Here is a 15,251-nt window from a genome sequence, read left to right as displayed (position 1 = left end):
TATCCATAACTTTAATCATGTATTTTTATGTGATATTATTTTGTTTTATGGCTCACTGGTTAAGGTTACTGTAAACTAGCTTTCTTTCCCGACTACTACATCTCGCGATCTCAGTACCAGAACAATTTCACACAGATTGTTTTGCGGACATATGATTTGCGCGTTGCCAGTTCAATGTGACCTGGCGAAGTGAGCTGTTTGAGGTCTTTAGCCCTATACTTTCAAGGAGAAATGTTCTATCCACGCTCACCACAGGTGCGACTTGGTGTACAATAGACACCAATGACATCAATTAGTAACCAATCAGCAGACAACTCTTGATTGAAATTACTTCACACACCTTGGGCCACGGTCTGTACTTTTAATGGTTTATAAAATCGCTTGTTAATGTATGTTCGATAATCGATGTAGATGTATAGGTGTGAGTGTTTGGGTATTTTATGGCAATAACGAGGTAGATTACAAAACATTTTAGCATATAATACACGTAAACACAGTTTAACAGCGCATAAAAAATATATCTTTATTTTCTGTAACACATACACATTTCGTAATCATTCAATAATGGTTACACACGGACATTACGAATCGTTGTTTTGCAGTTATCTTTATTCGCAGTCGACCGTGTTTAAGAGCACAAAATGGTACACACGTGTTACTGAACAACAAAAATATCACATTATACTTAAATTGCACATAATAAATATATATAAACTGCAAATTACAGATATGTCGCAAGCTATTTACTATCCTTTCGTTTTTGTCACTGGGTATTGGGGATAGGGCACAAATTCAAACCCTTCCTGATGGTTTTTAAGAATACGAGCGCTTCACGACTGTTCACGTAGTTCATGACACCTATAAACATTTTTGAAACAATGTATACGCGAACTGGTCAAAACACAGTAAGCATGAGTAAAAAAACATTATCCACGGAATCGAAGTCATTAAACCTAAGTCAAAGTCCCTCATCGTTCAAATTGCATTCTTGGTTGTTCCAAAAGCAGGCGAATCCTCCTTAGGGTCGTTCTCGTGTAAGTCGGGAATAGAGGATCCGATAGAGGTCGTATCAGTCGGCATGTCGGAAGAGGGGTGATACTGAACAACAAATTTCTCCTTCCGTTCAGTCGGAACTGCTGATGAAAAAAACAATTTCAATTAGTTCTGATCAGCCTTTAGTCCATATTAACTATGTGTACTTGTACGGTTATATATGTGTATGGTCATATTTAATCGTACCTTATGATAACGATATATTTTCCGCGTTCCACAAATTAAAACGGGAACAACATTTTGCAGTTTTTGTGCTTAAATCTTCTTGCGTACATTATTATTTCATTTTTAATTGATCTTGATAATTTAAAAAAAATGAAAAATCTTTATCCACGTATCCTCGGTAGGTACTTTTAGCATTTCTGATACGCTTCTTCACAATATCCTAATCTTCGAACATATGACTTCATTTAACATGTGTACAGTAAATTTTTCTTAATCCTACCTGGCAATGTTGTCTGCCATGTTTGTTTATATTATGGATATTGCCCGATGATCGGCAATGCTCTATTTTGATTGGTCAAAAATATAGAAGAGACAGGTAATTCCCTTTGTCTATTTAAAGCCAGATTTCCAGATTTGCAATGTCAACCTCTGAACAGGTGTTCATCGGTCTCAGGTTGACATTTCATATTGTCAAGACCTGTTTGGACGGTCTAGACAAATCAGAAAACGCCAAAACTCAAGACCATTTACAGAAATGTAACAATGGTGGTTGTATTTCTGCAGGACACATTTACTTTTCCCAAACCCTTAGTCCCCTTCCATTGACATTGTAATACCGAGCATTCATCAAATAAAGCTGATATAGGGGGTGGGGGCAATAAAGAACCTAAGTCTTGTGTACCTTATTTTTTTTACATTATTTTCGTTTTGGAAAGTGGAATTTTTCATTTTTTCCGGATATAAAGGAAAAGGACACATTGATAATGATAACTTTTAGTATTAGAAAATGATAGTTTAAAATATGTTTTCGTCAGTGTAGATATTTTTTTATTTATAGAAGACAAAACAATAACACCAGATTAAAGAGAAGCTTCAAGGACTTTTTTCTAATGGTTCACATATGTCTTTCTCTGCTCAACTTCGATTAAATCGTCACCGGTTTTTATTTTATATATCTGTTTACTTAGGCTCACCAAATAAATTAGTTGTTCTTCGGGAAGTGAGGAAAAAGAGGGAGCGAACGAACAAAATGTTGGTGTTGGGTTTTTTTTTTTTTGTTTTTTTTTTATTATTGTTTTTGAGTTTTCAACTGAGCCCTACTTGTTCTTTTAATCAAAATGGAAAAAATAGGGCTAGTTCTGGATCAAAACTTGATTCTCCATTTGGAATTTGCTAGTCTTGTGACAATCAGTGCTTTGTAGGAAACTATCTTTTCTTTGGTAAAGGGAAATGCGTGTATTTCAATTCTAATGCTAGGCTTAATTGAAGTAGATTAACATGTTTCACAATTATGGATAATGAAGAAATTAACTAAATTTTCATTACAACACAAGTACTAATTTTAGAAAATTGTTTCAGTCCTGATACAGCAATAATGTAACAAATCTGAGAGAAATAAAAAGAGAAAAAATTCTTTGAAATTTGATTTATTTAAATTTCATTTATTAAGTATTATTAATTTCATTATTTTATCAATATTGAGTCTAAACTTTACACTTAAATTCTGGAAAAATAACACACTTCCCATTTAGAAAAAAATATATGTATATTTGTGAAATCCTAAAATTGTGTACCAATCCGGATCCAGTATTACAATTACCCTAAATGGCGGCTATTACGATTGCATCTAGTTTGTGACTTCCATGGATAGTTAGGCCTATTTAACACTAAAAACGCGAGTAAATAATTTACAGGTGAAAGCAGTGTTTGCTTTGGAAGTAATGCTCACTATCTATAATGCACAAAATTCCCTGAAAGGCCAGATGTTTGTTTCCTGAGCTATATAATACAGACACACGTGAATGGGGTGCCGTGAATGTACAATGTAACACCACATGTGAAATAGCCTCAGACTGCTAATTAGGGCAGCTGGGGCGTTGGTCAGAGAGTGTTCACACCTCTTTGGTTTACAGAATAATCAAGCCATGGCCAGCGATCCACTGTTAGGTATGGTTTGGCAAATGTAACCGATTGGAAACGTCTGAAAATATCAAATTTGCCGATTTTTTTAAAGATTGTGCATTTTTTTCCGACAAACAACTGAATTATTTGCTGTGGCCTTATTGAGGTTTTGTTTTCTTGTTGACTTTGTGGGTTTTATTTTCTACATAGGAAGTTATGCAAAGTAAGTTACATGGAGGGATAAATAAAATTTTATATCATTTTTGTGCAATGATATCTAAATTAGCTTAAGTTTTTTAAATCAAAACTCTATTACCGCATCAGGCCCAACAATATTCAATTCTTATAATGCCAAGTGTAAATTGATTTCCAAAACGTTTTGAATGATATACAATGCCAGCAAGACCATAAACGAAGATTTTTTATGACACTACGTGGCTTAATACGTACCTGTTTTTTCCTCGCCATCGGGTTTCCCCCTTATGTTGAAGTAGGGGATATTTGATTGTCCTTTTTGATCTGCTTTCGATTTAAGATGCGGACGGGAAGGAGAGCACCCCATTGCCTAAGGATCTGGAAAGGGATTAATTAGACATTAAAGAAACTGCAATGAAAGAACAAACAGATGTAAGACGTATTGCGGAGACGGACAAAAGATCAATAGCGATCATTTTGTTTCGATAAATTAAAGAGTAGTGCCTAATTCCATTTGCTTGATCACTTAGTTACCTTTATTCAACAGCAACAACAGGCCACAGCAGTATAACCCTGCTTTGGCATAACGGCTCCTGCTTTAAAATCACATGGAATACAGTAGATTGCTATCACTCATGTATTTGTCATATGGTGCGGCGTACAGAAGGCATGGTTACAAAACACGTTTATAATCGAATGGACCTTTAAAGGATTGGTCATAATGAAATACGCCACAAGAGATGATGTTAATGCCATATAACCGTTTACAATCCTATACGATATTGTCCGTGACATTTCGAACAACAAAATTAGCTCCAATGATGACGTACGATAGTCATATTATTTGATGCTCGTGTATGATAATCGGAGGGCAAAGGCAGAATAAATATCCATTGTCATTGGCTGATCATTGTATATCAATGTAATCGCATTGTTATAATCGTATCGTAAATATACAGGAACTAGTCTCTGTTGGAAGATTACTAAGAACCTTAATTAGAATTCAGACTACGAGTAAATCTGTATATAGCTCAAGAAATTATAGAGTACTTTATAGAATTGTATTATTCGCGACATGCTTAACTTTGGAAATCAGTTTCTCAAAGAACACCAATTTGATACAAATTTTGGTATTGAAATTTAAGGGAAATGCTTAATATTTTGATATAAAACCAAAAACACTGATGTTGGTTGCTAATTAACAACGTATTGTATACCTTGATAATTATTTCACACAATGATGGACAAAAGAATAGAAATAGCAACCGGCAGATTGCACGTTATAATCTTAAAAATCTTTACAATAGCTAAACAGTTCTGTTATATCCCTCATTATCATAAGGTAACTGCAGGTCGACACCAAAACATCATATCGGTAATGAACTTTGCACCTTAATGTATCCCATCTTGCGTAAAATCCTTGAGAAATGTATCTCAGTTTTGATGTAGTAATTAAAATGTACGAACGTTCTTGATATTTCGATTTATAACTGTAAGTTTTTATTTGAAAGTTCGATATACAAATTCCAAATTTTGCCGAACTGAGTGGATATTTAAGGAATAGATGTTTATTTTTTTTGAGGTTATGAGGGTGTAATGATAATGGAGCACGTGTAAATTATGTAACCCCGGCGAAGCCGGGTTACATGAAATTTACACGGGCTCCATGATCACCTCAAAAAATAACATCTATTCCTTATATTTACAGTTTTTCAAGTAAATGAATATTATTAATTCCCGCGGCAGTTGCATATTTTTTTATTAAATACACATATTTTTTTCTCTCCCGTCATCGTCAACGAATTCGATTGAACAGCTGATTGGAATCGAGTCATTCATATGTTCCCGCCAAAAGTGTTATTGAGTCAATGTCAGTGCAAACTGTAAATATTATGAAATATGTATTCAGATTTTGTTTACTTAATTTACCAGATTTTTAAATCATTCACACGACTACATGCTATTAAAACGAAACGCTTTCAACGCAACGTATACTATAGTGCAAAAGGTTATCAATACATTTGGAAATGCCCACAGATATAGTAGTATCAATGATATATTTATTGTCCGTCTTGAAGAGAAATAACATCAATACCTATAGATGTAGCCTGAGTGATTCTCGTTTTAATGAAAAACACAAAGCTAGATCTATCATAAATATTCATCTCAAATATCTTGTATTGATTTCCCTATCCTTTGATAAACGTCATTATTCCTATTCCGTTAACAACACGCGAGCTATCCACACAAATATCACGAAGATGATTAATATCATGTTTAATTCGATGTCATCAAATGAAATAAAAAGAAGATTCAGAGATGGCAGCGTTTCAAATTATGAAATATGTCCGTGTTTTGGGAATCTGAAATCTAAATACGTTGATTAATAGCAATGCATCAGAATGCATAGTGTCTCCTCTATCACAACTTTAACATGCTAGTTTGCACTGATTGACAGTGAGGGAGGCTTTGAATCCAATAATTATTCCAGTACATTAGTTTTCTGTTGTTTTCATGGGTGTTGTTGAGGTTGGTTTTTGTTAAATTCTATTTTTCATTTTTTTTTATTTTTCATTTTTTTTTATTTTACATTAAACGTAATTTCAATATTAGTACTATTAGTGCAGTGATAAATTATTTTCTTACCCTGTGTTAACACTATGTAGTTGGGATTAAGATGCACTCTATGCAAATTTTATGTAAAAATCGCTTATCGTGCTAGGACTGGCAGTTTGGTTTCCGAAAATATGTAATAGTTAAGGCAGTTTTCATACAAGGAAGAATCGGCAAAGATATCAAGCCAACTGATCTAAATGTTGCTTTATAATATTTTGTTGAAGATGTGCGCATGTATTTGTTGAATTTGTGGAACCATCAATGGAAAATCAGCAATTCTGTTCGATATATCATTATTATCATTAATGCGAAAACCACGAACCTTCCTCTCCATGAATTAAAATCTTTAAATTACAAATGAAACGTTATTGTTATGCAGCTTACACAAGCAGGCAACGTTTCGGTAGGTAGATTATCCATTGCCTTACAAAGGTACATCAACTGTAATAAAATAACTATCGGGGTGCGCTGTTCGATATCTTTGCCTAAATAAGTCAAGAATTCTATTACAAGGAGCCACATATGTATCAGTCTCCCGAATTACGCAAGCTCTCATAAAATATGCGCGCATACGAATCATCATTGTTAAATGTCTACAAAGAAGATTGAGGCCAATTATGTATTGCATGGCAGATGAATGGGAAAGAATCACCATTCCTCGTACACATCGATAAAATAAAACATAAAGATAAAGGATATCTTACCCTGGAGAAGTTAAAGAACATGAACCAGTTAATACTCCAAACACTTAGTATCAGCGAAAGATATAAGAAATGAACACTACCATGCTACAGTATATTATACATGCTTATCTCATTTGTTCTCTACACTACATTTTTTAAAGAATCAATGTTAAGAAAATATCAAACACTTACCTATAAAATGAGATAAGTCTCATTTATGGTAAATCCTTTCATCTCATCTTTCATCACGCCATCATTAGAAAGACATCCATAACAAAAACTCCTAGAGATCTGATGTTGCCATGGTTACCAAACGAATCTTTACTTCCTGTCACCGTAGGTATGTATTCGTGATGCTGCTGCAACTGATGCTGTAGTCACAATGCCAGCCTCGGAAGCTAATGTATACTATACTTAGCTTACTAGGTACTAGGAGTGAAGTCGGTGGTGTATAAAAGTGTCGTAGGGATAATAATCAATACATTTACACATCGACAGGTAGAAATACGTTACCTGGAATGTCATTGCGAGAGAACTCAGATCGTGATCAGATATGGGATTAATTATAGAATAATTTAAATCCTGCTTGTTTCAAGTATTTTCATTAGATTTAAGATTGATGAAATCATTTCATAACGTCAAAAACTAATCACGTTACATCTGATTGGCTAATACAACAGTGTCACGATTTTCTAGAGAAAAGATTCCTTCCAAAATATTAACTTCACTCTAATGAAAATAAGAATTATTTTTGTATATAATGAGATTATGTTTAAGTATCCTATAAAACCCTGATAAGACCAATCCTTATACATTGTCTACATTGTACCTTGCCATTATGAGGATAAATAATAGACATTAGAAACAATGACATGAGCATGAATGAAAGATAATATTGTAGCTCCAATATACAAGCATCAACATAGCATATAAAGTAAAAACAAAAACTTAGATACGTCATATTTTCACTACATATTTCATGCATTTTGACAATTGTTTGTAAATTCTGAAGAAAATATCCGTATACCGGTAATTTTAAAGATGCTCCACCGCCGACAGACCCTAAATGATACTCATCATTTGAACAACAATCGGTGTTTAATCTTGTATAAATATGTCTAGTAACTACAAAAAATTACATAAACTAATTTATTTTGCTTTTGGTGCATGCAGTCAGAACATTCTATATAGAACATAGTGCCACGGATTTTTTTCGGGATGCAATTAATTATTTCTTATATTTTTATCTTGAAGTAAATTTAGAAGCTCAAACTTTTCAATGGTTGTAATGGTGTAAAGTAAGTAACTTTTGTAACTGAAGAAAAATTCCAAATCGTCCGCTCCTATTTTTGATAGTGGAAAAATGTCATTCGTCAGCTGTGGAGCACCTTGAAGTCATTTATTTCAAGATATAGTAAATGTTGCTTTTTAAGGTTTTCGCTAGTGGAACTATAAAGTAAGAACCCGCCAAAATGACGTCAAAATTTTGTTACACCGCATGTCAGCGTCAAAAAGAAGTAAGGGAAAAATATTTTAATGAAATACATGTATTCAGAAATACCAAGTAACTTTCTATAAAGTTCTGGAATCTCATGAAAATGTGATTAAAATTAAGATCATGATACTTAATTGAACATTAGTCCAAATTCATGAAATATATAGTAAACTATGAAGCTTCCAAGTATTTTAGGCCAGTCTTTTCATAGAAGAGGCAATTTTAAGTCATGGTTTGGTCAAATCACAGGAAAACTATCATATATTTTCAAATGTTGTATATGTAATTGTCTACAAACCTTTATTTACTCTCGACACATATACACATGTCAACATAATTAGCAACGCCATACACAACACAAGCAAAGAAAACTTAAATAATCATTATTTCTCGAAACAAGAGGCCGTTACGGATGACTATTGTGATATGTAAAGCATATAAAACAAATAGGATGTTTGTTTGTTTGTTTAATTAACGTCTTATTAACAGTCAGGGTGAGGTAAGGACGGCCTCCCATATAAGTGACAGAAATATCAAATTCTCGAGAACGGATAAAACACATGATTGAGACATAGAGGAAAATAACTACTGTACAACTTCACAAACACATACACTGTTAATACTTGTAAAACCATTAAACTAAACGAGTCTTTGCAAATTTCAAATGCTTTTAAATTATTCTGTGCTGGACATACTAAACATTAGCAACAACATTACAATGTATAGGGATATATCGAAAAAAAAAATTTCTGTTGAAGGTTATTTTAAGAGGGCGTAGACTAAGGATAATAAACGCCTTACATCTTAATCATATCATTGTGTTCTGCAAAGTCAATCAATATATATAGGTTATTGTGGCTAACTATATCATATCCTTCAAAACTCATACTTCGACGGCTTGACTTCCCTTTAAAGGATGCATTGTTGCATTGTCGTAAAAGACGACTAAATTTGGTATCTCATTATTCCTCAAGTCTCCCTCGACACCGCCCCACATTTGACCTGGACTTCAGCATTCACATTTGTGATGGAAGCCACACAATAGTCTATACAATAATGGTGTCCTATTAACACAAAAAAAATAATAAAAATTATCGCTGGTGTATGACATCGGTAACATTCATATAGATTAGTGCACGAATTTTGGATCAATAATTATTTTCAATTTTTAAAATGGTGAGTAACTTTTGTAACTGAGAAAATACTGATCGTTGCTCTGTTTGACAGAGAAAAATTTTTGTCACACTAGCCGACCGGTTTACCAATTGTCGGTAAAATGTGACCGGGTGAGTGTGTTGTTTAATATTTTGGCAGTATAATTCAGTGGGACAACTCTATAAACAGTCGGCAATAGTTCTACTTTGACAAGGAGACAAATATCAGCATACACCGTAGCCTTCCACAAATACAGGCACACCTATATTTTGATCGCAGGATCGACACCGTGCTCAACTAATAATAACAAACGTCAATTGACCATGTAATGATTGTCCCAACATTTATGTGAATGCGTCTTTTATGAGGATTGGTAATGTAGCTTTGGATTTTATGATACAACACGAAATTTTGGTCTACTTAGCCTCCACACTAACAAACGCTATAGTAAATATGCATTTCTACCAGGTATAAATTGATTCAAAAGTGCTGACAATTCACTTATTATCCCCTTGTTGAATAGATATAACAGTTAAAATCAATACATTGTTACAACGTTCATGCAACACCATTGTGACTGTCTATCTACATCAATATAAACCGTACACGCTTACAAATGTGTGTATATTTATATGTACAATTTTACATCAACCTTGACTAAAAACAAGCTACTGGATCAATATGTTTACGTTTTGTAGCAATCCAGTAAAATGTCAAATAAGTCTGTTTCCATCAAAATCGATAAAATTACCGTATGTATTATGAATCAGTGTGACCATTATCAGACTCTGTGTATATATAGAAATAACCACTCGTGCGTATCGACTCGCTGCTGTTCATACCCAAAAGCAAGTAGTGGCCATTTAAAGCGAGTCAATGCCATACCTGGTTTACAGGGGCACGAGTCGATAACAACATGGCGGAGTGTTTCAGAGGAAGACAGAGAAACGCTATAATACGCACGAGTGACGCATGAGAAGCTCTAGATGGCTGTGATACCACCGCTACCTTGACAACATGAGCAGTAGGAGACAGGTGCAGCACGAAGGTAAAATGTTGGTCTGGGACTTTTCCTTAGACGTGTTCATCCATATTTAAATGTTCACTTATTATATAGGTCTGTGTACAATATAACACGTGGCCGGAAAGTATTAGACAGGCCTTCTAACATCGGGTCCATAATCATGGGACAGATCCGACCTGAATATACCCCGTGAGCATTATCGCATAACATGCATACTTAAGAAACATATGGCATTAAACTGGCCTATTGGCAGAGATCCGTCGATCTGTACTGTTCCTTTTACTCTGTCACTCCTAATGACATGAGACTGACCAAAAACCACCATGGTACTACACCAGAACCGTTATAGAGTAGCATAGGACTAGACGTCGGCTTGCACCAGAAACATTGGCTTGGGTCGTAGTTGAGACTTGTAGATACTGCCAACTAAGTATCCTACTAGATGGTTAACGGTTCATTTGGTATGTTTGGAAATATTTATAATAAATAACTATCAAGGTCTCTACTGTAACTTAATATTCATTAGAAACGTGATGCTATGATAATGTAACACCTTGCATAGACCAAGTTTACTCATTAATATTTCATGACTACAACAGGTAGTCTGTAGTGTGTGTGTGTAACATGTTGACGCCGTAAGAAACCAAAGAGAACCACTGGGATTAGAAAAGGGATTATGTAGGACGACTGTGCACAAAGTAATTCAAACAGTCGGCAGATAGACAGACAAGTGTTTTACTCGAACAAGACATTTGTAAACATAGCCAGTATTGTATTGTACAAACGATCCCAGCTACATTCAAATTTGAATAAAAGCGTCAGATCAGAATACTACATTTGCATATTTACTTTTTATCAGTTTTCCATTAAGATTTTGTGTCAATTGTTTACAATCGACACAAAACCATTACCATCTCATATTACCTCAATATATTTATTTACTTTTATGAGGGCAATTTTAAACTTCAAAGTTTGTTTTAATTTTAAACTTCAAAGTTTGTTTTTTCTCCAAGGTCAATGTTTTCTATCTATGTCTACCTTATCATGATGTCATCTCCGGTCTTTGATCCCATTGATTAACACGTGTTTTCTGATGTCTACCTTATCATGATGTCATCTCCGGTCTTTGATCCCATTGATTAACACGTGTTTTCTGATGTCTACCTTATCATGATGTCATCTCCGGTCTTTGATCCCATTGATTAACACGTGTTTTCTGATGTCTACCTTATCATGATGTCATCTCCGGTCTTTGATCCCATTGATTGACACGTGTTTTCTGATGTCTACCTTATCATGATGTCATCTCCGGTATTTGATCCCATTGATTAACACGTGTTTTCTGCTTTCAGATACTGGATGCATTACTGGCAGTCGTGACGTCATATCCTTAACAGGATATAAAAGATGGCAGTTGGAAGATATAATTTGGAACATCGAGAATTAATCAGGTGTACATATCAGGAAAATATCAACATAAACTTACGACAGTCTTCTTTAATCAAATGGCGATAAATTTCATCATTTAAAAAAACTGCTATCGTGATTTAGCCATGAATGGTAATATTCTCCGGGCGCTAATAAGCGCAATGCTTGTAGGATCATCCGGTTTCCTGCTGGGATTGATATACACACTGGAAAAATCAAAGGCGGCTACTGTTTACGTTAGCGGGTTCACGGCCACATCGCCCTCTCCCCGAGTCATGGAAACAAATGTGACGTTAAACATATCAACCTCATCATTAAATTCATCGTCGACCTTAAAAAATGAAACAGAAGAGGTGTATGAAACGTTTTTAAAGTACGATCCGAAAAACTTTTCTTATCCGGCTGATTTTAATTTGAAACAAGCCGTTGACGACCTTGTTGCTCATAATAAGAACATTCATGAAGTTCATCAACAAATTCATTGGCATAATTTTAGCTATCTTCATTTACCAAAACCATGCTCTTTTCCTTCTGATGTTGACAAAAACAAAAATATTATTATATTGGTGAAGTCCTTCGCTGGGAATTTTGATCTGCGAAAAACTCAGCGAGCTTTGTTAAAATCGAAAACAAAGTTTTCCGTACGAGTAATGCAGCTATTTATACTGGGATATAATGAGACATATCAGAAATTTGTTGATGTAGAGAGTGATAAGTTCAAAGATATAATACAAGAGGATTTTGTTGATACATATCTCAACAATACATTAAAAACTGTAATGGCATACAATTGGTTAGACAAATTCTGCAAGGACGCATCTATTCTGTTTTTCGTGGATGACGATTATTATGTACATTATGATAAAATGATTTCTCATATTCGAGCTATATTTCAAAAGAAAAATACCGGGGTGTTCGCTGGAACTTTAGCCAATAAGGCGGTCCCATATCGCCGTCATGAGACTGTGTGGTCCTTGACCTTTAGCCAGTATCCATATGATCATTTCCCGCCATATGTTGGGGGCGGGGCGTACATAGTATCACATGACGTTGCACGAAAATTTGCAGCCTCGTTTCCACATGTGCAATTTCTAGGAATAGACGATGCATACCTTGGCATTGTCGCAAAGAAACTGGACATTCAACCGTTTTATGACCCCAGCTTCGACACTACCAAGCGGTCAGCCTTGGCTCGGGAGTGCTCCCACAACTCAAGGGAATTGGCAAATCACATCTGTCCTATAGCGAAACGTAAGAGCGCCTATCTCTCGGTTGGTAGACCGCCCCGAAAGCCCGTTAGTTGGCTCAGCATACTACCAATGATTATATTTCTTAATGCATTTTTTATGATAGCTATTTGGTGTTCAAATTAATCCACTTTGTTTTGTAGTTTAATCGCACGATTTAGATAGTTGGTTATATTGTTTAACCTGTGATAAACAGAACATTAACTCCTAAAGTTTATTACTTTTCATCTTTGATTTTATTTAATTGAAAATTGCATGGATTGCTTTTATAATCCTCTATCATTTTTCAATCATTAAGCTGATATTTTAATGTTAATGCAAATTTCATAAAAAAATGTTGTCATACAGAATGTATTTCTCTTAAAAACTGGTCAGTTATATATTTGATGTTTTTTAACAATCGTTTTAATGAATTGATGTTAAGATATTTTATCAATCGGGTATGTGTGATATAGTTTTATTTTCAGAATGATATGTATGTATAAAATGCATGTGCCTGTAATTGAAGTTTTAAAATATATAATCCTACCTCTACGGGTACAAAATTTTAACAATAAAACTATTTATTTACATGTTTGAATGTTGTTTTATTAGCATAGTTTGTGACAGCTTCTACTAACGGGAATATCGGCATCACACATAAACGTGTTTTCCTTCGTTCGAGCAGTCTGTTTACTTTGTTAAGCACGAGGCTCACGGGAAGGGTTTCTCCCGGGGGAGACCAACGTGAAGGATAAACGTCAAACCGTCTCGTGTTGCTAAATTTGTCGAAGGACGTTTACTATTTTAGTCGCACAAGGACAAATTGCGGCCCTGAAAGTTTGACGCTAGAGATGTTGAACCTCTTTAATTAGTAAATAAACATCGAGATATAAATAGACTGGTTCGTAAGGGAGATCTACTATAAGGGTTGAACATGCAAATAAATGGGAACGCTATGCATGTTTAAATTTGTCAAATTGTCGTGGCGAATGTGCCTTTGTCAAGTTAGATATGAAAAAAATATATATATGTATGAAATTTTACCACACATTAATATACGAGTGTAATAGATTTAGGAGAAGTCTGTGGCTGAATGACGATATGAACGTTAATTAACCGCAGTGATAAATACGTAGATAACACGTCAATAATACATTATTCCTCGCCATAAAATCAATTGTAATTTGCTACAATTAGCGTAACAGTCAGGTGTGCGTGACACAATGTGTCAAACTGCCGATACGGACTAATTAACGTTAAAGAGGACGCGATGAGACGTTATTTATACTGGTAACGTAAGAAGAATTTGGCACTGACATTGTGATCTTTGGCTGAGGCCACGTTGGTCGACTGTTTACTTCAGATGTTCGACATGAATTTATACGATTGCCGAAAACGGACTGACAAAATTATGTTACTAGTAACACATTTTTGTCAGCAAAAATATGTACGTACAAATTTTGTCAAAAACCTATTGTTAGAAGCATGCTATATAGTAGTATGATTTTGTCAACAAAATGTACGTTTGTATTTTGTTGACGAAAACGTACTAGACTTACTATAGAACGAATAATCATACCCTGCCTCCACTCCGTTCCCGGCAGGGTATGAATTCCACCCCGTTGCCGCTAGTGTTGCAAGCCCCGATGTGATCCACATCGGGCACTTTGAGACTGATAAAAATATATTTTTCGGGTATTATCCTTATGTAACTGCATTGTTCTGACAACTATGATCAATATTCAATTCATAAACTTTTCGATTATTATCTTTCATCAACTATTAGTGGTAAAATCGACGGCAAACACAACACATGTATAATTCTGTTCAAATACGCCGCCATGTTTGATTTACCGGAAACCGTGACGAAATGAAACAAATATGTTTAAAAGTTTTAAAAAGCCAACAAACTAAGAATAAATATGGTGAAACTGAACAAATGTAAGTATTATTAAGAATTAAGCAAAAAAGAATTTTTAAAGTTCATGTTAAAAACTTTGTAACATTTATTTCTTTCGTAGTGAAAATTTGTAGGTCATTCCATATATGGTACTAGGTGCCATATTTGGAGCGCGAGACTTTCTAACGAGAAGCATCATGGCGGCCAAGTGAGCCGTGTCGGAGATGCGAGCCATTCAAAAGTGCTTCAAAACATAATTTTGACAAGGAGGTGGGTAAATAAATAATCATTTTATGTTAAAAATGTTTGATATTGTTGAATTTAATTAAAAAATTACATGACACACATGAAATGCAACATTTTCACCGCTGGATGTTTTGCAACACTACGGGCAATGGGACGGAAT

General features: G+C 34.6%; 1 protein-coding gene and 1 long non-coding RNA gene across 2 annotated transcripts; one reads left to right on the top strand and one right to left on the bottom strand.

Annotated features, from left to right (window-relative positions):
- Nucleotides 1-508: 508 nt before the first annotated feature.
- LOC138307915 (uncharacterized) lies at nt 509-9,088 on the bottom strand. Its single transcript, XR_011206063.1, has 3 exons — nt 6,807-9,088; nt 3,571-3,693; nt 509-1,136 (listed from the first exon to the last, which is right to left on the bottom strand). It is a non-coding gene; the product is annotated as an uncharacterized lncRNA (long non-coding RNA).
- Nucleotides 9,089-9,598: 510 nt separating this feature from the next.
- LOC138307722 (beta-1,3-galactosyltransferase brn-like) lies at nt 9,599-13,547 on the top strand. Its single transcript, XM_069248571.1, has 2 exons — nt 9,599-10,312; nt 11,641-13,547. Exon 2 carries the CDS (start codon nt 11,842-11,844, stop codon nt 13,087-13,089), a length of 1,248 nt encoding a protein of 415 aa, XP_069104672.1. The 5' UTR covers nt 9,599-10,312; nt 11,641-11,841; the 3' UTR covers nt 13,090-13,547.
- Nucleotides 13,548-15,251: the final 1,704 nt, after the last annotated feature.

The sequence above is a fragment of the Argopecten irradians genome, chromosome 14 (assembly GCF_041381155.1).
Source record: "Argopecten irradians isolate NY chromosome 14, Ai_NY, whole genome shotgun sequence".
Classification (NCBI taxonomy): domain Eukaryota; kingdom Metazoa; phylum Mollusca; class Bivalvia; order Pectinida; family Pectinidae; genus Argopecten; species Argopecten irradians.
This window is presented reverse-complemented; position numbering and strand designations above follow the sequence as displayed.

Bases quoted from the DNA above. Each gene is read 5' to 3' on its own strand.
- LOC138307722 (XM_069248571.1), top strand. From the start codon at position 11,842: ATGAATGGTAATATTCTCCGGGCGCTAATAAGCGCAATGCTTGTAGGA.